Below are 22,036 nucleotides of genomic sequence, written 5' to 3'. Positions count from 1 at the left end.
TGTGTGCAATTTTTTCAACAAAAGGACACTTATTTGTGGTTTGAAAGCTTTACCTCGGTATCGAAAAAACATCAACCACACTATATTCTGTATGATACTCATGTACATATGTCACATATAGTAAGACATGTATTTAGATATTTTTATTTAAAATATTAGTACATATGTTACATATATATTAGGCATCGGTATATGTAAGCCACAGACGTATTTTTCAAAAGGATTTAAGACATTATTTCAAAGAGATTGAATTTCAAGAATAAAAGTTTTGCTGAATATTAGGCCTAATTCAAAAGGGGACTGTACATATTTACGTGTTCCGATTTTTCATGACATGACACTTTTCCTTTCCTGACAAAAAAATGGCATACATGGGTTTATTAGACAGCCTTGTATCAAATGGAGAAGAGAGCAATCACGTTGTTCACACACTACATACTAGTACGCACACTTCTTTTGTACAGAAATTCAAACCTGTCGTTTATGCTTGGTATTCTATCATTTACAATGACTGTTGTCCCCTAGCAAGATGGAAATCTGAACAGTCAGTTGGTTGATGAGGTGTTTCTCAGTTCTTGAAGTAGTCTATAGGCTACTGGGTCTACCTGCCAAGAATCATAGCCCTCATCATTGGTCATGTTCATATGGAACAGAATATTTTTTGTGAAGGAGGATACTAAAATTAGCATTCTTATTGCACAGGTAGTATCTCATCGATCAGTTTATTTCTTAGAGATCCTACTAATCTCCTAGTCAGCACTACCATTGGTAGAGGTCAGGTTCCTCCCCGACTACATTCCAGATCTTACAAAGCCTGGATTGGTATTTAACAGATCAGCTTAGCACCTCATATGATGTAGAAATCTGATGCCCGACTGCACAGTCGATGATGTAGCACGCAACCATTGATTGATGCAATGCAACACCTGCACATCTAGTCGGGCAGGAACTCAGCCAGACTGTTGACATGTAAAACAACTGGGAATGTTCAACATTGCAGCCAACAGTACAGACTGCCGAATGACTGATCTGCAAAGATCCTTGCATCATAGATAACTACAATATTATTTGTTGATCAGTCAGTGAGTCAGTCACAATTTACCCATGACACATCATGATCCCCCAGGCTCTGACAGGGTGATCGCCTCCACCTGTTCCTTTAGCCCTTTCTCTTCTGTAGCCGATTGTCTCTCAAGTATTTGTTGAGTTTCTTGATTGGCTCTTGGTTGGAGTTTAGCGATAAACTCACTGCTGGCTAACGCACCCTCCTGTTTCGGGCAGGTGATTTTCGCTGGCAACGATGATAACTTGTCTAGCAAAAGATATGGCATACCATATTTAGTATATTTTATTGACTGTCCATCAAATATTATTTCTTATTGTAGTATTTTTTTTATTGCAACACACACAGACAGAGACAGAGATAGAGACAGAGAGAGAGAGAGAGAGAGATGGCAGAGCATTACCCCCAGGTGCGATGGGTTTCATTAGGCGGTTGAGCTGAACGTTCCAGTGTCGGACATGGTTGCTGGCTTTACGAAGCTTCTCCTGAACTTCCTACAGACCCAGAGAGAAGGAAACGAGGACATGAGAACATACTGCTAGTTACAAAGTTGATGTCAGTTGCACTTTGTTTTACCATCTATCATTTACTAGCTGTTATTGACTTACAGGTGCCCTATGCAACAATTCCACCTGCAAATAATCCTATAAAGCATTTTCAATGTGGAAATTATGGCTGCCTAAAGTCCACTGTAGCTAGATTCCCACCTAAAAAGATCCTGAACATGGATCTTTATCCAGCTCTCCCCTCACCTCCTGCCACCTCTTCTCCTCCACCTCTCATCTCCTCGCTCTCACCTCCAGGTGCTGGTGACTCCTCTCTCGGGTCTCTCGGAGGCTCTGGAGCTCCTGGGAGGCATAGTGGAGGGCAGAGGGGGCCGGCCGTTTTTCCTTAGCTCCGTTTGGGGCCTCCTCCGTGGGGCTGAAGTGGCGGGATGCCTCCTGCTGCTCCTGGAGGAGCAGACACTGCCTGCTCTTCTCCTCCTCTGCCTGCAGTACCCTGGGAGACGAGAGGAAGGAGGACAATGGTAGAGACAGTAGAAAGGGAGAAAATGATAGATAGGAGAGAGGTTGAGGGATATAAGGACACAGAAGACCATTCTAATGCAATAGACAGGGACGTTTGGTGAACCGATCTGTGACTTTAGTCTTGCGGCCGTGAGTGTGTGTGTGTGCCTGACTCTATCCTCCTCCATGTGGGCCAGTTTCTCTGTGTTGAGATAAGTTTGCGTAGGTGTGTTACCCTTCTAGCTCCAGCCTGACTCTCTCCTCCTCTACGTGGGCCTGTATCTCTGTGTTGAGAGCAGCCTCCAGTTTCTGCTGGGTCAGCTCCAGCTCCTGGATCCTCTTCCTCTGCTGCTCGGCCTCCTTCTCCTTCTCTGCCATCTCAGCCTGCATGCTCTCCCGCAACTGGGGAACACACGCAGACAGGCAATCAGGCACGAATACATGTACACCGAATGCATTCACACACACACACACACACACACACACACACACACACACACACACACACACACACAAATTAACCTCATTCTTCAGTACATGATCTCACCTTCTCTGCCTCCTCTAGCTGTCTCTCCAACTCTCTCTGGACCTCCTTCTGTTGCTCCCTCTTTTTCTCCTCCTCATCCCTGCGCCGTGCCTCCACCTCTCGCTGGTGCTGTGGGACACAAATACATCCTACATGTCATGTTAGGTACTGTATACTATGTATGCATTACCCCCTCTTTCCCCCCACTCATCATTTCTCTCACTCTCTCTCCCTCCTGCTCACCTGAATAATACTCTCTATCTCCTGTCCTTGCCGTTCCTTTTCCCTCTCCAGATCTTGAATGGTAAGCTCTTCTGATTGGCTGCCGCGGCTGCTGCTGGCACTCAGGCTACGCTCCTGTTGACTGTGCTTGCGCTGGACCCGCCTCTTCAGCTTTAGTTCCTGGTGCAGGGAGGACTTGCGCTCACCCTGGAGATGGACGGCAGTCTGCAAGGCTGGGGAGAAAGAGGACACACACACACACACACACACACACACACACACACACACACACACACACACACAGGAGAATCAGAAAAAAATGATGTTCTTTCCCTAATGCTTTTCAACCGAGGGGTCTCCCGCGTGCCAACCAAATGTTTTAACCATTAGGTTAACAGGATATCCTCTTGGTCCGGGGACGACAATTAGGCTTGTGTCTCAGGCAGGGCGTTACACTTGTTCACATCTTCTCACCTTGGGTCCATTCCACCCTCTGTCTCTGGTCGGCAGCACTCATCTCATAGGTCTTGCTGGTGGTCTTCACACAAAAGAGACAACGCTTCCCATCCCTGTCTGGAATAGCCTAAGACAAAGAGAGGACAACTGGTGGTTGACTACCAGGGTGACATTGACTTATCAAGACCCCAAGTTCCGCTCAGCTAATCCCAACCATAAATGATCAGTATTTTGCATCAGGCTCGCAACAGGTAACCCTCATTAAATCTTGTTGTAATCCACATCCTAGTTCAAAATATAGGCCCAATGGTACAGATCTAGATCTTGTATCTATACCAATTCAAGCTAACTCTTATTATTTTGTATTTTCAAATAAGGGGTTACCAACTGAGCATAGTGTGCTGATATTAGACTGATATGAAATCCTGCAGCTGTGGTATTGGACTGATTCATGTAAATGCCAGAAGTTTGATCTTGAACTCTGACCTCTCACACCAATGTGGACACTCTGGTAATATCTGAAACCACAAAAATGGAAGAGGGAAACAGTAAGGAACTTGTCTGTCGGCCCTGCATTAAAGACCAAAAGTGATTAAATAAAATTCTGATAAATAAAAAAGTATACCAGTTTCATTTAAGGACCAAAAATGGACACCTGTAACATATAGATTGCAAAATAGTTGGGAAGTGATTTTCGATATATACCAATCCAATGGCACATGGTTTATGAACTGATACACAAAATGACGCCACATTCAAAACTTAAAATTGTTCCATTTAAATTATTATACAGAATTCTTGCAACCAATTACATTTTATATGTACACTGCTCAAAAAAATAAAGGGAACACTAAAATAACACATCCTAGATCTGAATGAATGAAATATTCTTATTAACTACTTTTTTCTTTACATAGTTGAATGTGCTGACAACAAAATTAAAAATGATCAATGGAAATCAAATGTATCAACCCATGGAGGTCTGGATTTGGAGTCACACACAAAATTAAAGTGGAAAACCACACTACAGGCTGATCCAACTTTGATGTAATGTCCTTAAAACAAGTCAAAATGAGGCTCAGCAGTGTGTGTGGCCTCCACGTGCCTGTATGACCTCCCTACAATGCCTGGGCATGCTCCTGATGAGGTGGCGGATGGTCTCCTGAGGGATCTCCTCCCAGACCTGGACTAAAGCATCCGCCAACTCCTGGACAGTCTGTGGTGCAACGTGGCGTTGGTGGATGGAGCGAGACATGATGTCCCAGATGTGCTCAATTGGATTCAGGTCTGGGGAACGGGCGGGCCAGTCCATAGCACCAATGCTTTCCTCTTGCAGGAACTGCCGACACACTCCAGCCACATGAGGTCTAGCATTGTCTTGCATTAGGAGGAACCCAGGGCCAACCGCACCAGCATAACGTTCTCCACTGCGTCTCCAGACTCTGTCACATCTGTGCTCAGTGTGAACCTGCTTTCATCTGTGAAGAGCACAAGGCGCCAGTGGCAAATTTGCCAATCTTGGTGTTCTCTGTCAAATGCCAAACGTCTTGCACGGTGTTGGGCTGTAAGCACAACCCCCACCTGTGGATGTCGGGCCCTCATACCACCCTCATGGAGTCTGTTTCTGACCGTTTGAGCAGACACATGCACATTTCTGGCCTGCTGGAGGTCATTTTGCAGGGCTCTGGCAGTGCTCCTCCTGCTCCTCCTTGCACAAAGGCGGAGGTAGCGGTCCTGCTGCTGGGTTGTTGCCCTCTTACGGCCTCCTCCACGTCTCCTGATGTACTGGCCTGTCTCCTGGTAGCGTCTCCATGCTCTGGACACTACGCTGACAGACACAGCAAACCTTCTTACCACAGCTCGCATTGATGTGTCATCCTGGATGAGCTGCACTACCTGAGCCACTTGTGTGGGTTGTAGACTCCGTCTCATGCTACCACTAGAGTGAAAGCACCGCCAGCATTCAAAAGTGACAAAAACATCAGCCAGGAAGCATAGGAACTGAGAAGTGGTATGTGGTAACCACATGCAGAACCACTCCTTTATTGGGGGTGTCTTGCTAATTTTCTATAATTTCCACCTGTTGTCTATTCCAATTGCACAACAGCATGTGAAAGCTATTGTCAATCAGTGTTGCTTCCTAAGTGGACAGTTTGATTTCACAGAAGTGTGATTGACTTGGAGTTACATTGTGTTGTTTAAGTGTTCCCTTTATTTTTTTGAGCAGTGTATATATGGGGGATAAAACCATCCCAGCTCTGCAGACTTTGCTGCAAAAAGACAGAATCATTAGATCATTTGTTTTGGTACTGTCCATATGTAGCTTGTTTTTGGTCACAGGTCCAGGAAAGGTTAAAGAATTGCAACATTTACCTGGAGCTAACTCTGCAAATAGCACTGCTGAGTGACTTGAAAAGTCATAGACAATCAATAATATAATAATACTTTTAGCAAAAATATATATATTTAATTTACAATCTGTAGAAACTATGAAAATAGAAAGGTTCAGAACTTTCGTGAAACATCTTAGCACAGTTGAAAAATGTATGGCAAAAACAACAAGATAACTAATGCAAAAATAAACCTTGTCCGTAAAATGTATATAGGTTCAGAACTTTAGTGAAACAGCACAATTAAAAATATTTGGCAAAAGAATACTCACTAACCAATCATTGTCGCCCCGATTTAACCTTAACAGGGGGACAAGGCAGGGTTGTGCGCTGTCGCCGATGCTCTTCGCCCTAATTATCGAACCCCTCGCTCAGACGATTAGATCTCATGCAGCAATACACGGCTATGATACTAAAGATACTCTAAATAAGATTTCCCTATACGCAGATGACATCCTCCTCTATGTTTGGTACCTTCTCGGGATACAGAATAAATTGGAACAAGAGTGAATTAATGCCCATAAGGTTGCAAAACACCTCCTGGCTAGAACATCTCCCATTTAAATTATCTTCAGAAAAATTTACCTACCTAGGAATTGTAGTTACCAAACAATACTCCTTACTATTTAAAGAGAATTTCCCCTCTCTGATACAAAAACTCAAAGCAAACATACTATTTTGGAGAACTCTCCCAATTTCTCTCCTCGGAAGAATTAATGCCATTAAAATGGTCTTCCTCCCACAACTGCTCTACCTATATCAGAACGTCCCAGTATTCATACCTAAATCTTTTCATAAACAACTGGACTCAATTATCAATCCTTTCATCTGGGATTATAAAACAAACAGGATAGGTAAAAAACACCTCTGTAAATCCAAGATGGAAGGAGGACTGTCTCTCCCAAATTTTATATTTTATTACTGGGAGCCGCTAACCTCCGCGTTGTTCTGTTTCTGCTGGATGACGCACTACCGTCATCCAGCTGGCTTAGTATGGAGCGTGAGGAGTGTCACCCCTTCTCTATTGGCGCTGTGATTTTGTCGCCTGTCAATCTGGAGATGTCACTTTATTGTAACAATCCTATTATACATAGCACAGTCCAAATCTGGAAGCAAATTAAAGTTCACCTTGTGCTTAGACCAATGTCATTCATGCTCCCTGTCGCCAAGAATCCCTCCTTTGCCCCTTCTAACCTTGATAACACCTTTGAGCGATGGGGAGAGCTGGGGATAAGTACCATAGGGGATTTATACATAGAAGGGACCTTTGCTTCCTTTGAGTTGCTGAGGGAAACTTATAATCTTCCCAGAAGTAATTTTTTAAGATACCTACAAATTAGAAACTACGTTAGAAAACACCTCCCAACATTTGGGAATGCTGAACCTTCCATGTTTGACGGATGCATAAAATTATGCCCCACCTCAGATAAATTGATATCGCGTCTATATGATGCTTTTCAATCTGTTAGCACACCTTCTACAGATGCCATCAAGGAAAAATAGGAGGAAGAACTAGGGACTGACATTTCTGTGGCAGACTGGGAAGAGAGCTTGGAGTATATCCACACATGCTCCATTAATTCCAGACATCGTCTCATACAATTCAAGGTTTTACACAGATTACACTATTCCAAAACTAAACTGCATAGGATATTTCCTGATACATCCCCTACATGTGATAAATGTCAGGCTGCGCAGGGTACACTACTCCACTGCTTTGCCCTATGCTCTAGCTTGCATGGTTATTGGTGTGGAATTTTTGGGATCCTCTCTGAAGTTTTGGAGACTTCAATAGATCCAGACCCGCTTCTGATAATCCTGGAAGTATCGGAGTCCCTAAACGGATTAACCAACCCCCAAAAACAACTAATCTCATACAGTCTCATTTCGGCAAAACAACTCATCTTGTTGTTTTGGAAAAGGAGGGAAGCGCCCTCTACCAAATTATGGCTCAGTGAATTGGCAAACACTGTACACTTAGAAAGAATTAGATATATTCTGAACAATAAATTATCAACATTTGATCAAATCTGGCAGCCTTTCCTCTCCTAATTGGACGAGTCGGCGCTGTGAATTTGTACTTATTAACGCACTCTCAACTGTAATATTTTAATCTACCTTTGGGCAGCATGTGCTGGCCCTGCCACCCGAGCAGTTGGGGGATAAGTGGGGGACAGGGGGGACATCTTCCCTCTTTCTTTCTACATGTCCTTGTTTTGTATGTCGTGTTTTGCACCCAGGGCTCTGGGTCTTGTTGTTCCTAAATGCTCTTTTATGTTTGTATACCTGTCTTGTATACCTATACACCATTCTTGTGTGTGTTGAATAAAAATATTTGAAACAGGAAAAAAAATGGGAAGAGAGCAAATTATATATATATATAATTTATATATATATATATATATATGGCAAATAGAAATCAAAACTGGATGGTATTCAGAGATAGATGGGAGGGTTTGAGGGAAACTTGGCTAAATAAGACTGGATACTGATGTGTCTCTGGCTGGTTATAACGTTTTGGATCTGACAGAGGTGTCGCCATATTTACAAAGGACACCTTAAATGTTTCTGTATCTCTCACTACCTCTGTCCCTAAGCAATTTGAATGTCTAGTCCAAAATGTGGCCCTTGGTAATAATGCCAAATTTACGCTAGTTAGAATTTATAGTCCTAAATCAAAATAGAAAGGAGTGGGAGGCCCTGGTGCACAACTGAGCAAGAAGACAAGTACAGTAGAGTGTCTAGTTTGAGAAACAGACGCCTCACAAGTCTGCAACTGGCAGCTTCAGCAAACAGTACCCGCAAAACACCAGTCTCAACATCAACAGTGAATAGGCGACTCCGGGATGCTGGCCTTCTAGGCACAGAAGTTGGTTTCAATGCTGAACTGCAGTCAGGTCATGACCCTGGTAAGGATAACAGGCATACAGATGAGCATCCCAGAGACAGTTTGTGCAGAAAATCTTCAGTTGTGCAATCCCACAGTTTCAGCAAGTGTCTGGGTGGCTGGTCTCAGACGATCCCGCAGGTCAAGGTCCCCGGATGTGGAGGTCCTGGGCTGGCGTGGTTACATGTGGTCTGCGGTTGTGAGGCCGATTGGACGTATTGCCAAATTCTCTAAAACGTTGGAGGCGGCTTATGGTAGATACATAAACATATTATCTGGCAACAGCTCTAGTGGACATTCCTGCTGTCAGCATGCCAATTGCATGCTCCCTTAACTTGAGATATCTGTGGCATTGTGCGGTGTGACAAAACTGCACATTTCAGAGTGGCCTTTTATTGTCCTCAGCACAAGGTACACCTGTGTAATAATCATGCTGTTTAATCAGCTTCTTGATATGCCACACCGGTCAGGTGGATATTTTTTGTTAAATATAGTATATCTTTTTTTCAAGGTGAGTGATGACAAGAGAATCATCCAGCCCTTTGGGTATCTCACTACATCCCCATATGCCATGTCTTGAAATATGCAGACAGATTAACAGACATAGTGCTGTATCAGCAGCTACACTTGTCTAGATGATGTGCTATATTGTTTACACCATAAAAAATCATTGTGATGCCTTATTTATTGACCTGTCAATAGTATTTGATACTGCTGACAATGTCTTACTTGTACAAAGGTTGTGTGAAATATGCTAGGTCAGGCATCTTGCAGTTGGTTCAATAACTATCTAATGGACAGGACACAACTTGTACTGACGGTATCAAATCTAGCTTCCTCAATATTATGAAAGGTTTACGGCAGGGGTCGATTTTTGGCCCTGTTCTCTTCAATATTTCTATAAATAATATTGGTCTCTGTTAAAACCTGTAACATTCATCTCTATGCGGATGATACAGTTATTTACTCCTGTTCCCCATCTTAACAGCAGGCCATTCATAACCTTCAGCATGGTTTTGACTCCATTCAAAAATTGCTTACAGATCTTAAACTAGTGCTAAATGCTAATAAAACCAAGTTTATGTTGTTGTCCAGGTCTCGTAATATTAACTTTGAGGACCTACATATTTGCACATTGAAGGGAGCCCAAACTGAACAAGTCCTCCATTATAAATACTTGGGTGTTTGGATTGATGATAAGCAGCCTGTTAAAACACACATTGTGTCAACAAGAAAGTTGAAAATTAAGATGATTTCTATAAAATAAACCAATCCTGCCTGACTTTGGAAAGTAGAAGGAAGATTGTTCAAGCAATGCTTCTTCCAGTACTTGATTATGGTGATGTACTCTACAGTCGTTGCCAAAAGTTGAGAATGACACAAATATTAATTTTCACAAAGTTTTGCTGCCTCAGTTTGTATGATGGCAATTTGCATATACTCCAGAATGTTATGAAGAGTGATCAGATTAATTGCAATTAATTGCAAAGTCCCTCTTTGCCATGCAAATGAACTGAATCCCCCAAAAACAATTCCACTGCATTTCAGCCCTGCCACAAAAGGACCAGCTGACATCATGTCAGTGAATCTCTCGTTAACACAAGTGTGAGTGTTGACGAGGACAAGGCTGGAGATCACTCTGTCATGCTGATTGAGTTCAAATAACAGACTGGAAGCTTCAAAAGGAGGGTGGTGTTTGTAATCATTGTTCTTCCTCTGTCATCCATGATTACCTGCAAGGAAACATGTGCCGTCATCATTGCTTTGCACAAAAAGGGCTTCACATGCAAGGATATTGCTGCCAGTAAGATTGCACCTAAATCAACCATTTATCGGATCATCAAGAACTTCAAGGAGAGCGGTTCAATTGTTGTAAAGAAGGCTTCAGGGTGCCCAAGAAAGTCCATTAAGCGCCAGGACCGTCTCCTAAAATTGATTCAGCTGCGGGATCGGGGCACCACCAGTACAGAGCTTGCTCAGAAATGGCAGCAGGCAGGTGTGAGTGCATCTGCATGCACAGTGAGGCGAAGACTTTTGGAGGATGGCCTGTGGTGTCAAGAAGGAGCAGCACAGGAGCCACTTCTCTCCAGGAAAAACATCAGGGACAGACTGATATTCTGCAAAAGGTACAGGGATTGGACTGCTGAGGACTGGGGTAAAGTCATTTTCTCTGATCAATCCCCTTTCCGATTGTTTGGGGCATCCGGAAAAAAGCTTGTCCAGAGAAGACAAGGTGAGCGCTACCATCAGTCCTGTGTTATGCCATCAGTAAAGCATCCTGAGACCATTCATGTGTGGGGTTGCTTCTCAGCCAAGGGAATGGTCTCACTCACAATTTTACCTAAGAACACAGCCATGAATAAAGAATGGTACCAACACATCCTCCAAGAGCAACTTCTCCCAACCATCCAGGAACAGTTTGGTGTCGAACAATGCCTTTTCCAGCATGATGGAGCACCTTGTCATAAGGCAAAAGTGATACACAAACTCCCCAGACCTTAATCCCACAAACAAAAACCCACAAATTCGGACAAACTCCAAGCATTGATTGTGCAAGAATGGGCTGCCATCAGTCAGGATGAGGCCCAGAAGTTAATTGACAACATGTCAGGGCGGATTGCAGAGGTCTTGAAAAAGAAGGGTCAACACTGCAAATATTGACTCTTTGCATCAACTACATGTAATTGTCAATAAAAGCCTTTGCCACTTATGAAATGCTTGTAATTATTCCATAGTAATAGTAATACTAATAATATCTAAACACACTGAAGCAGCAAAATGTGGAAATTAATATTTGTGTTATTATCAAAACATTTGGCCAAGAATGTACTTGCATGTGGCAGCCTCTGCTTTAAAACTTTAAAACTGAAGATCCAGCCATTTTCAGATCCGCTCTCTGGACTGACTGCTTCTGGAGGTCGAGCTCATGGAATAGCCTTCAGGTCACCTTGAAATTACACTCACTGCTCTCCACTGGACAGCTTAGATAGAGTTTAAGGGAGGTGATGTGAGAGTTGTGTTTGTTTGGATTAATCCTGCTTTATTTATTGTATTGATATTATTCATTGTATGTTCATGTTCACAGAGATCTAGAAGAAAAGGAAACGCACACCTATTTAGGCGAGGTGCTATGTTCACAGGGATCCCTTGCATATTAGACCCTGGTCTCAATGGTGACCCACCCTGTAGAAATAAAAGTTGAATTAAAAAAAATCCAAACATGACCAAAAGTATGTGGACACCTGCTCGTCGAACATCTCATTGCAAAACCACAGGCATTACTATGGATTTGGTCCCCCCTTTGCTGCTATAACAGCCTCCACTCTTCTAAGGAAGGCTTTCCACTAGAAGTTGGAACATTACTGCAGGGACTTGCTTCCATTCAGCCAGAAGAGCATTAGTGAGGTCGGGCACTGATGTTGGGCGAATAGGCCTGGCTCGTAGTTGGTGTTCCAATTCATCACAAAGGTGCGATGGGCTTGAGGTCAGGGCTTTGTTTATATCCTTCCTGTTTGGCCCTGCCCGGGGGTGTCCTCGGATGGGGCCACAGTGTCTCCTGACCCCTCCTGTCTCAGCCTCCAGTATTTATGCTGCAGTAGTTTATGTGTCGGGGGGCTGGGGTCAGTTTGTTATATCTGGAGTACTTCTCCTGTCCAATTTGGTGTCCTGTGTGAATCTAAGTGTGCGTTCTCTAATTCTCTCCTTCTCTCTCTCTTTCTCTCTCTCGGAGGACCTGAGCCCTAGGACCATGCCCCAGGACTACCTGACATGATGACTCCTTGCTGTCCCCAGTCCACCTGGCCGTGCTGCTGCTCCAGTTTCAACTGTTCTGCCTTATTATTATTCGACCATGCTGGTCATTTATGAACATTTGAACATCTTGGCCATGTTCTGTTATAATCTTTACCCAGCACAGCCAGAAGAGGACTGGCCACCCCACAAAGCCTGGTTCCTCTAGGTTTCTTCCTAGGTTTTGGCCTTTCTAGGGAGTTTTTCCTAACCACCGTGCTTCTACACCTGCATTGCTTGCTGTTTGGGGTTTTAGGCTGGGTTTCTGTACAGCACATTGAGATATCAGCTGATGTACAAAGGGCTATATAAATAAATTTGATTTGATTTGTGCAGGCAAGTCAAGTTATTCCACATCGATTTTGACAAACCATTTCTGTATGGACCTGGCTTTGTGCACAGCGGCATCGTCATGCTGAAACATGAAAAGGGCCTTCCCCAAACTCTTGCCACAAAGTTCAAAGCACAGAATCGTCTAGAATGTCATTGTATGCTGCAGTGTTAAGATTTCCCTTCACTGGAACAAAGGGGCCTAGCCCGAACCGTGAAAAATAACCCCACACCATTATTCCCCCTCCACCTAACTTTACAGTTGGCACTATGCATTTGGGTATGTAGCGTTCTCCTGGCATCTGCCAAACCCAGATGTCTGTCAGACTGGCAGATGGTGAAGTATAATTAATCAGAGAGAATGCGTTTCCACTGTTCCAGAGTCCAGTGGCGGCGAGGTTTCACCACTCCAGCTGACCCCTGGCATTGCGCGTGGTGATCTTAGGCTTGTGTGTGGCTGCCCGGCCATGGAAACCCATTTCATGAAGCTCCAGACAAACAGTTATTGTGCTGACGTTGCTTCCAGAGGCAGTTTAGAACTCGGTAGTGAGTGTTGCAACTGAGGACAGACGATTTTTTGCACCTGGCGGTCCCGTTCTGTGAACTTGTGTGGTCTACCACTTTGCGGCTGAGCTGTTGTTGCTGCTCCTAGACGTTTCCACTTCACAATAACAGCACTTACAGTTGACCGGGGCAGCTCTAGCAGGGCAGAAATTTGACAAACTGACTTGTGCCAAGTTGAATGTCACTGAGCACTTCAGTAAGGCCATTCCACTGCCAACGTTTGTGTATGGAGGTTGAATGGCGGTGTGCTCGATTTTATACACCGGTCAGCAACGGGTGTGGCTGAAATAGCTGAATCCACTCATTTGAAGGGTGTCCACATACTTTTGTATATATAGTGTACCTGTCAGTCTCAGGTACACAGTAGATTCACTCAGCCATTAGCAAAAAAATGAAATTATCCTAGCCAAGATTTTTTCTACCGGTTTTGTGGATTGAAAGATGAACCAGAATAACAAGATTACCTCCACAACACAATTCTGGTCCAATATAATCTCTCCCTTCTTGTCTTTCAGGTCCTCGCTGGCGTAGTAGGCCATGAAGGATGGCCGGAGTACAAACCAACGCTCCATCCAGTTCCTGCGCACATGTCCCTTTTTCCACATGTAACCCTGCGAGAGAGAGAGAGACAGACAGAGAGACAGACCGAGAGAGAGAGGGATCGATCATTGTCCCTGTAATGTGAATTTCATTCAACACAAGCACACATAAAAACAGCCCACACACACAGCCCCACCCGGAGCCACATCCATACAGTCCCACCAACTCACCCTCTTGAGGACGTTGTGGTACATCTCCAAGAAGACCTGGTCCAGAGCCAGACTGAAGGCACCCGCATTGCTGACCCTCAGCAGCCTCCCGGCGCCCATGTGATCCAGGAACACCCACACCGACATGCCCTCCTCCTGGACAGAGGCATCCTGGGATAGCAGGTCCTCCAGGGGCTTGCCGTCCCACTCCTGGTTCATCGCAGTGGAGATTTTCTTCATCAGGTACTCCACCTGCGTGTGTGTGTGTGCGTTACAAGTCAGAAAATATCTTTATCCTTTTATGGCTCAATTTGCTGGGACCCATATTCAGAAAGTGATCTAGTAAAGGGATAATGCTGTGGTCAGCAAGTTGCAACACATCTTCATAAAGCCTGCAGATGTTATCAACAGGAAACCAAACCTCCCTCATATTGGTTTATTCTAATCTGACTTCCTGCTTAGTGGGAGGAGGACAGGAAGTAAGGACCAAGAGTAGAGATATTTTAGCAAATGCACAGGAGGATGGTGGTACCATAATTAGGGAGGACAGGCTCGTTTCAGCCATTATTATGAGCCATCTTCCCCTCAGCAGCCTCCACTGAGCAAGTGGCTAATCGATAAACATACAGTTTGTATATACTGCAAGCATCAAAGCACACTATGTAGTCAAAATGGCCACTGGACTGCATAACTACAACTATTTTCCATCTGTTTATATACAGTACTGTATGTGTGTCTATTAACCCTCTATTCTCCCTCCCTCTTCAGCGCTCCTCCTTTCCCACCGCTCTCTCCCTCTTTTTCAGATGAACTACTTCCTCCCTACCTGTACATCTCTTTTCTCTCTGAAAGATACTATCTGGCTTTATATTTAAATGTGCCAATGGAGGTCAGTCTCTCCCTGGTCCCCTCATCCCGCCACCCCCCTCACCTCCTGTGGAATCATGATGAGTGGGTAGTGGTCCTCCGACAGCAGGTTGAAGAGACAGAAAAGTTTGAAGCAGTCATTCAGGGAGCACAGCAGCCCCCCCTGGCCACTAGTAGGTCTGTAGTTTTTCTTCATGGTCATCATCCAGCACAGGTCGTCAAACGTCTCCTTGTCATATGCACCCTCTTTGACCTGGGTGCAGCACACCAGGGGTTAATTTGTTCATTAGTACTGGTAAAGAGTTTTAGATGTTAAATGAATAGTTCACCCAAATGACTAAATTACATATTGGTTTCAATACCCTGTAAGCAGTCTATGGACAAGGTAAGACAGCAATGCATGCTTCGGTTTTGCTCAAAGGTTAAGGAAACCAATATGTAATTTTGGGTGAACTAAGATCAAGATCAAGTGCAATTCATCTCCTGAATGGACTGGAATTCACTCATCTCAATGTGAAAATCCTCAATTGAGTATGATGGGATGGTTACTTTGGCCAGTATGTATTTGTTGAGGTAGTTTACCTTGGCCAGTATGTATTTGTTGAGGTAGTTTACCTTGGCCAGTATGTATTTGTTGAGGTAGTTTACCTTGGCCAGTATGTATTTGTTGAGGTAGTTTACCTTGGCCAGTATGTATTTGTTGAGGTAGTTTACCTTGGCCAGTATGTATTTGTTGAGGTAGTTTACCTTGGCCAGTATGTATTTGTTGAGGTAGTTTACCTTGGCCAGTATGTATTTGTTGAGCTAGTTTACCTTGGCCAGTATGTATTTGTTGAGCTAGTTTACCTTGGCCAGTATGTATTTGTTGAGGTAGTTTACCTTGGCCAGTATGTATTTGTTATGTAGTTTTACCTTGGCCAGTATGTATTTGTTGAGGTAGTTTACCTTGGCCAGTATGTATTTGTTGAGCTAGTTTACCTTGGCCAGTATGTATTTGTTGAGCTAGTTTACCTTGGCCAGTATGTATTTGTTGAGGTAGTTTACCTTGGCCAGTATGTATTTGTTGAGGTAGTTTACCTTGGCCAGTATGTATTTGTTGAGGTAGGGCATGTAGCCATGTTTTGACACCGGTCCATCGTCATCGTCTTGGAAGTGTTCCTCCAGTGCCACAGGGTCGTGAGGGATGTTCAACACCGTGTACAGGTTGTGGGAGAGAACCTGCGACATGCACGCGCACACACACACACACACACACACACAAATGAAGAATATGCCTGTCAAAGGGATATTCTCAATTGGTTCGCTCAACTGCTCTGTCCTCGGTTTTCCTCACCTAGGCCTCCTTTTGAAAAAGCTCAACGGTAACCGAAGAGAAGAAATGTGGAAACAATACGTTTGAATTAAATTAGACTCTCCTTCTTCACTCGCTCGTCATCATGTAAATGCCATTTCCAGGGATGGAATCCCAAATGAAATGTGTAAACTATTTTTTTTAACACGTAGCTAGTTGTGCTAGACATTTTATAGATAATATGTAGCATATAGTTTTTAAATGTGCATACTTATCTCCAAGTAAACAACAGCTGATTTAAAAGGGGGTGTGGTGGATTTCAAAACTCTTCTGCGAAGGATACTCGCGCTTCTTCGGTGGGAGGACGATATCGAGGATGCGAGGACACTCCTCCATTTGAAACTAATTGACACTATCCTCGACCACTCTACAACTTTGCAGTTTCCGGGTCACCAAGGACAGAGGATCCGAGGAGAGGATGGTCTTTTGGCCAAATGATAATCTCCCAAAAATGACCCTTTAAATGTATTATGTTACTGTCAATATTACATCTACTATTCCTATATGTATATAGAGTATGTAAATGGTTACTGAAATAGTTCACAACTTCTAATCATCTCAAATCATAAGAAAAACCAAAGCAAGCAGTGTAAACAACATTGCAGGCCTCTGTTGACTGACACACACACACACACACACACACACCCCTCGGTGTGAGCATGTCTGGACACCTTCCTGCTATTTCCTGGGATTCTCACCAAGGGGAGAACACAACTTGTTTGAACTCGACAGGCCAGAGACTGAGTGAAGGGGAAGATGACTGAACACACAGCACCGTCTGTTTCTGTTGTACAGTAAACTGTGATATGTTGTCAGGTGTACAAGTTGGCTGCAGCAAAGGGAGAGGGCCAGTCCTGGACTTTGAAACGAGGGCATAGGTGACTATCGACTGACTTTAATGCTCCCATTTCTGTGTGTCGGCTGCCGCTGTTGTGACTACTCACTGAGAGGGTTTCATGAATACACACTCATGGAAGGTGTATCCATGTATTAAAGTCACCAATGTATCCAAACTGTGTGCCAGTGAGAATGTATTCATCTGCATGTTTCTCATACTGAGCAGTATTCCTGCATGATCCATGCAAATTATTATTTTCACTGGTGGACTGTTAACTTTATAAATGGTATACATCCCTAGATTAACGCTGAATAATGTATTATAGCCAATATATAACAACTTGTAAGAGGCTAACAATGTGTTTTAAGGCTATCTTGATCAGATCTTCAAAACCTTATAAACAAACGTTTTGAGTTATCTAAACAAACGATTATGTGGATATTATTATGTGAATTGTAGACTATGAGTAACATGCTGGCGCCAGAGGCAGAGAAGCAATTCAACACCCATTTCCTGATTATAAAGCTCAGCACTTGGAAATATTACACTTCAAATCTAACCTTCAGCTGGGATTTCGACACTTTGCCACACTTCTCCATGTCCAGCGATGTGAACGCGTACCAGATGGACTTGAGTAGTTCCGATTGCAGTTCCATTGTGGAGACAGACGTCTTTGCGTCTACATTCCGAAGCGAGCGGAGTGGCGCACAGCAGTGATCAGTATTGCAAACTGAAGTGGAAGCACTTAACGAGAAGGCGAACAGGACACGTTAAGAAAAGGGGTGGAGAAGAGAGGAACAATTATGTAACGAAAGTAAAATACTATATGCATATAATATTATATTTATAATCAAAATAAATACTTAATAAAAATGTATAAACCACAATATAATATCAATATTTCACTTTTCATATAGGGTACTAATAGCCTACCTTATAAACCTATAATTATGTTTTAGGTCACTCAAAGTTAAAACTTTGAATGACTTTGGAAAACTGGCATCCTTGTAAATGACTGACCTCTCTCTTTCAAGTGGGTGGTGGTAAATTAACCCCAGGTCTTGGTTGATGTCACTGATATACATACGCGATATGAGTCTTTCTTTTTCCCAACGCAGTTAAGACAAAACCACGCCCCGTTATTCAGAGGCGTTCTACTACGCCCCCAGCAGAGACAGTGACCTTCCAAGGTAAGGATGGAAAGTGTAATTTAACAATTGCCTGCCTACCGTAATGCAGGCCTATTATTATCATATTTGGTAACATTTGCCCATGTATTTATTTTCAGAGTTTCAATGAGTTGTAAAAATGTCTCAGAGAACTCTGCTGAATTCCCTCAATTGAAGGTCAGCTAAGTTAACCTAGGCTACTTAACGTTACTAGTTCGGTCTATTATCAGGTCAAATCATATGCTTATTATTAATAATTTCTCAAATATGAATTAGCAAATCATTCAGCCGATTAAGCAATGCCACAGCCATTGAATCTGTCTTAGAGCGTCAAGGGACGTTAATGGCTAGTTTGGTCCACCACATTATGTTATTATATTTTTCAATCTTGAAATACAAGGGCAAATGTTATTAATCAGTGACTGAAATTTCACGCTTCGTGATATTAATGTCCGGACTTGGAGAGCGCTCAAGTCTTTGCAGAATGCCCCGTTATTCAGAAAAACGGTGCGTGGTTTTGGCTTAACTGCGTTGGGGAAAAGAAAGATACAGTTGGCGTTATCACCCACCACGCTTACATCCCCCAGCAGCCACTCAGGGTTTGAGTTACACTCTCACACATCCACAAACTCACAAGTCGTTTCCTTAAAAGTAAGCGAGTGACTCTGTAGAGAGGGCTGGGTGTATGAGCGGGCCTTAGGAGAGTAGACGGTCTGTCCCAACCACTTTTCTCTCTCCTATTTGAGTAACATTAACATATTGATAATAACAATTGAGTTCAAGTACGAAAATCTGAGTTAGTGGATTTCAAATTGCTGACCTAAGTTCTACTCTCCTTGATTTTGTTGTATTTCTAGAACCTTATAAAGAGGTCTTCCACCGACCGCCAAAACATCTATTCTAAGAACAATGGAAACCTGACGTATCCATTTACAACCGAAGTTATCAGGAGCCGCCGATAGAGCTACAACCATGAAAGACATTGTGACTTCTGGGGAAGTAACCAGAGATTCTCTGATGAACTGACTCTCCAGCAGACGGACCGACAATTCCAACAGAGAAGACAACAATGATGTCACGACTCCTACCGAAGGTGGCTCCCCTTCCTGTTCGGGTGGCGGTCGTCGTCACCGGCCTACTAGCTGCCTCTAACCTTTTTCCCCCTTGTCTGTTTATTAGTTACACCTTTGTTTAGTTAGGTTGATTGGTTGGGCTTTATTATCCAGCCGGCCCGCCTGCTGAGTGTGCAGGATTGTTTGCAATGTACTGTTGTGCACGACTGTATGTCACGGTTGTCCGTGTATGTGTGTTTTGCTCTACTGTTTAGTTCCCCGTGTTTTGAGGCATTTGTTTGGGTTGGCGTCGTTTTCACCGGTGTGGTGGAATAAAAGTATCGCTACCCTGAACTTTCTGTTTCCTGCGCCTGACTCTTTCCTCCACTACACCCCGGGCATTACAAACGACATATGGGCGTAAATATGTTGATTGCAATTATTCCCGAATGATTGAAAGTTCATGTGCAAAAGATTGGCATTTCAATGAATATAATTATCTACCATGTGTGTAGTGATCCATTTTGCCTTTCCCGCTCCTTTATCGGTCCACACCCCCTTTTCTTTGTAGACCAAGCAGTCATATCGGTTTAGTCCACTAGGGGATCTTCACAATCATTGTTAGTAACCAATATCTACTGTCTGTTTGGTATGCATTTCTTTGATTATTTAGTTAGGAAATAAATGATTAAGCCAATTGGTGTATGGATGATTCATAGTTTAGGGTGGGTTTGGTCAGATAACTAAGAATTTACGACATTTGGAAAGAATAATTCATTAATAGAAGACTAATTTAGTTATATTTGGAAAATTATAACTTTGTAATCTGAAGATTTTCCGTGATGCCCCAACTTCCTAGTTAATTAAATTGACATGATTAGTTTAATCACGTAACAATTAGAGAATTGATTTGATAAAATAAGTCTGCACATTTAATGATAGCCAGAGAAACGACACCAGTAGGCCAAGTAAATGTACCGTTAATCCTTTGTCATTTACATTAATTTATGTTAATGCATGTATTAACTATAGTCATTTACCGTTCTCATTATGTTGTTTACGGTGTTGAGTTCACAACCTCCTACACTATTGATTTTTTTGTGTTAATTTCATAACAATTACAAGTTTTGTAAAATATTTGTTCATTTTCGTAGCAGATTAGGATAATTTATGCAGCAGTTTAGGATAATTAACGTAGCAGGTTATGATAATTAAGTTAAGGTTAGGAATGGGTTAGAGTTTTAGCTAAAATGCACAACAAAACTAGTTTTGACATAAATAGGATTAATTCGAGCCGTGTTTTGTTGATGGTGGTGGAAAACGCAGTTTTAGGTGGCGCTCCACAATCTCCTGTAAGTGTTCAATCGGGTTGACATCTGGTGACTGACACACAGAACTATGGAACTGAGTTACAGTGGGGCAAAAAAGTATTTAGTCAGCCACCAATTGTGCAAGTTCTCCCACTTAAAAAGATTAGAGAGGCCTGTAATTTTCATCATAGGTACATTTCAACTATGACAGAGAAAATGATGGGGAAAAAATCCAGAAAATCACATTGTAGGATTTTTAATGAATTTATTGGCAAATTATGGTGGAAAATAAGTATTTGGTCAATAACAAAAGTTTATCTCAATACTTTGTTATATACCCTTTGTTGGCAATGACAGAGGTCAAACGTTTTCTGTAAGTCTTCACAGGGTTTTCACACACTGTTGCTAGTATTTTGAGGGAAAAAACAATTTAGTCAATTTTAGAATAAGGCTGTAACCTAACAAAATGTGGAAAATATCAAGGGGTCTGAATACTCTCCGAAGCCACTGCATAGCATAAAGAGATATAGAGTACAAAGGCAAGAGTAAAGGTATGCCAGCCTTATTGGTAACCTCCTGCTAGTGCCATCCTCCTCTAGTTACTGTCTTAAAGATCAATTAAACACTCAACCTCCATGGACGTACTGCGCCAGTCGATGCCTGTGAATAATACACTAATACACACACATCTTTATCAATGTCTCTGTGTGATGTGCATATTTCAATATGTTAATTAATAATTCAACTGTATTCTTTTTCCATCTTCCTATAAGTGGGTGTAAAAACAAACAAGTATGTGGTTCGAGCAACATATCTAAGTATGGGCTTTGCGGGTGGTGGGTGTGTTTTGTGCTGATCAGCAGCATATAAACTCCGCCTTGTCTCAGCTCACTGGTCACCATAACAACACATACCCGTAGCACGCGCTCCAGCAGGTATATCTCACTGGTCATCCCCAAAGCCAACACCTCATTTGGCCGCTGTTTCTTCGGCGATCTCTGCTGTCAGTGACTGAAAGTAATTGCGATAATCGCTGAAGTTGGAGACTCATACCGTATCTCCCACACTAACTTTAAGCATCAGCTATCGGAGCAGCTTACCAATCGTTGCAGCTGTAACACAGCCCATCTGTAAATAGCCTATCCAACTACCTACCTCATCCCCATATTGTTTTTGTTTACTTATTTTGCTTTTTTGCACACCAGTATTTCTACTTGCACATCATCATCATCTGCACATTTATTACTCCAGTGTTAATTTGCTAAATTGTAATTACTTCGCTACTATGGCCTATTTATTGCCTTACCTCCTTACGCCATTTGCACACATGGAATATAGACTTTTTCTATTGTTATTGACTCTACGTTTGTTTATTCCATGTGTGTTGTTATTTGTGTCGAACTGCTTTGCTTTATCTTGGCCAGGTCGCAGTTGTAAATGGGAACTTGTTCTCAACTGGCCTACCT

General features: G+C 42.8%; 1 protein-coding gene and 1 long non-coding RNA gene across 4 annotated transcripts; one reads left to right on the top strand and one right to left on the bottom strand.

Annotated features, from left to right (window-relative positions):
* Positions 1–128: 128 nt before the first annotated feature.
* LOC135515060 (differentially expressed in FDCP 6-like) lies at positions 129–18,142 on the bottom strand. 3 transcript variants are annotated; one of them, XM_064938874.1, is made up of 13 exons: positions 18,060–18,142; positions 17,600–17,783; positions 15,928–16,068; positions 14,915–15,103; positions 14,005–14,235; positions 13,699–13,845; positions 3,293–3,401; positions 2,840–3,051; positions 2,618–2,725; positions 2,306–2,472; positions 1,861–2,062; positions 1,467–1,557; positions 129–1,312 (listed from the first exon to the last, which is right to left on the bottom strand). In XM_064938874.1, exons 1-13 carry the CDS (start codon positions 18,122–18,124, stop codon positions 1,113–1,115), a joined length of 2,046 nt encoding a protein of 681 aa, XP_064794946.1. In that variant the 5' UTR covers positions 18,125–18,142; the 3' UTR covers positions 129–1,112. The 3 variants fall into 3 exon arrangements, with proteins under 3 accessions (XP_064794946.1, XP_064794945.1, XP_064794947.1); XM_064938873.1 differs by having other exon boundaries at positions 17,973–18,096; XM_064938875.1 differs by lacking the exon at positions 129–1,312 and having other exon boundaries at positions 1,472–1,557; positions 1,816–2,062; positions 17,973–18,098.
* Positions 16,903–19,957, top strand: LOC135515061 (uncharacterized). The gene is made up of 2 exons (XR_010451758.1): positions 16,903–17,079; positions 19,066–19,957. It is a non-coding gene; the product is annotated as an uncharacterized LOC135515061 (long non-coding RNA).
* Positions 19,958–22,036: the final 2,079 nt, after the last annotated feature.

Source organism: Oncorhynchus masou, chromosome 26, assembly GCF_036934945.1.
Source record: "Oncorhynchus masou masou isolate Uvic2021 chromosome 26, UVic_Omas_1.1, whole genome shotgun sequence".
Lineage (NCBI taxonomy): Eukaryota > Metazoa > Chordata > Actinopteri > Salmoniformes > Salmonidae > Oncorhynchus > Oncorhynchus masou.
Note: the sequence above shows the minus strand (reverse complement) of the source record. Positions and strands in the feature narration are given on the sequence as shown.

Excerpts from the sequence above, each read along its gene's own strand:
- LOC135515060 (XM_064938874.1), bottom strand. The coding sequence starts at position 18,124 with ATGTATATCAGTGACATCAACCAAGACCTGGGGTTAATTTACCACCAC. Across the intron at positions 13,846-14,004 it reads ACCACAACGTCCTCAAGAGG|GGTTACATGTGGAAAAAGGG; the intron begins GTGAGTTGGTGG and ends TCTCTCTCGCAG. Across the intron at positions 3,052-3,292 it reads GAGGGTGGAATGGACCCAAG|CCTTGCAGACTGCCGTCCAT; the intron begins GTGAGAAGATGT and ends CTTTCTCCCCAG.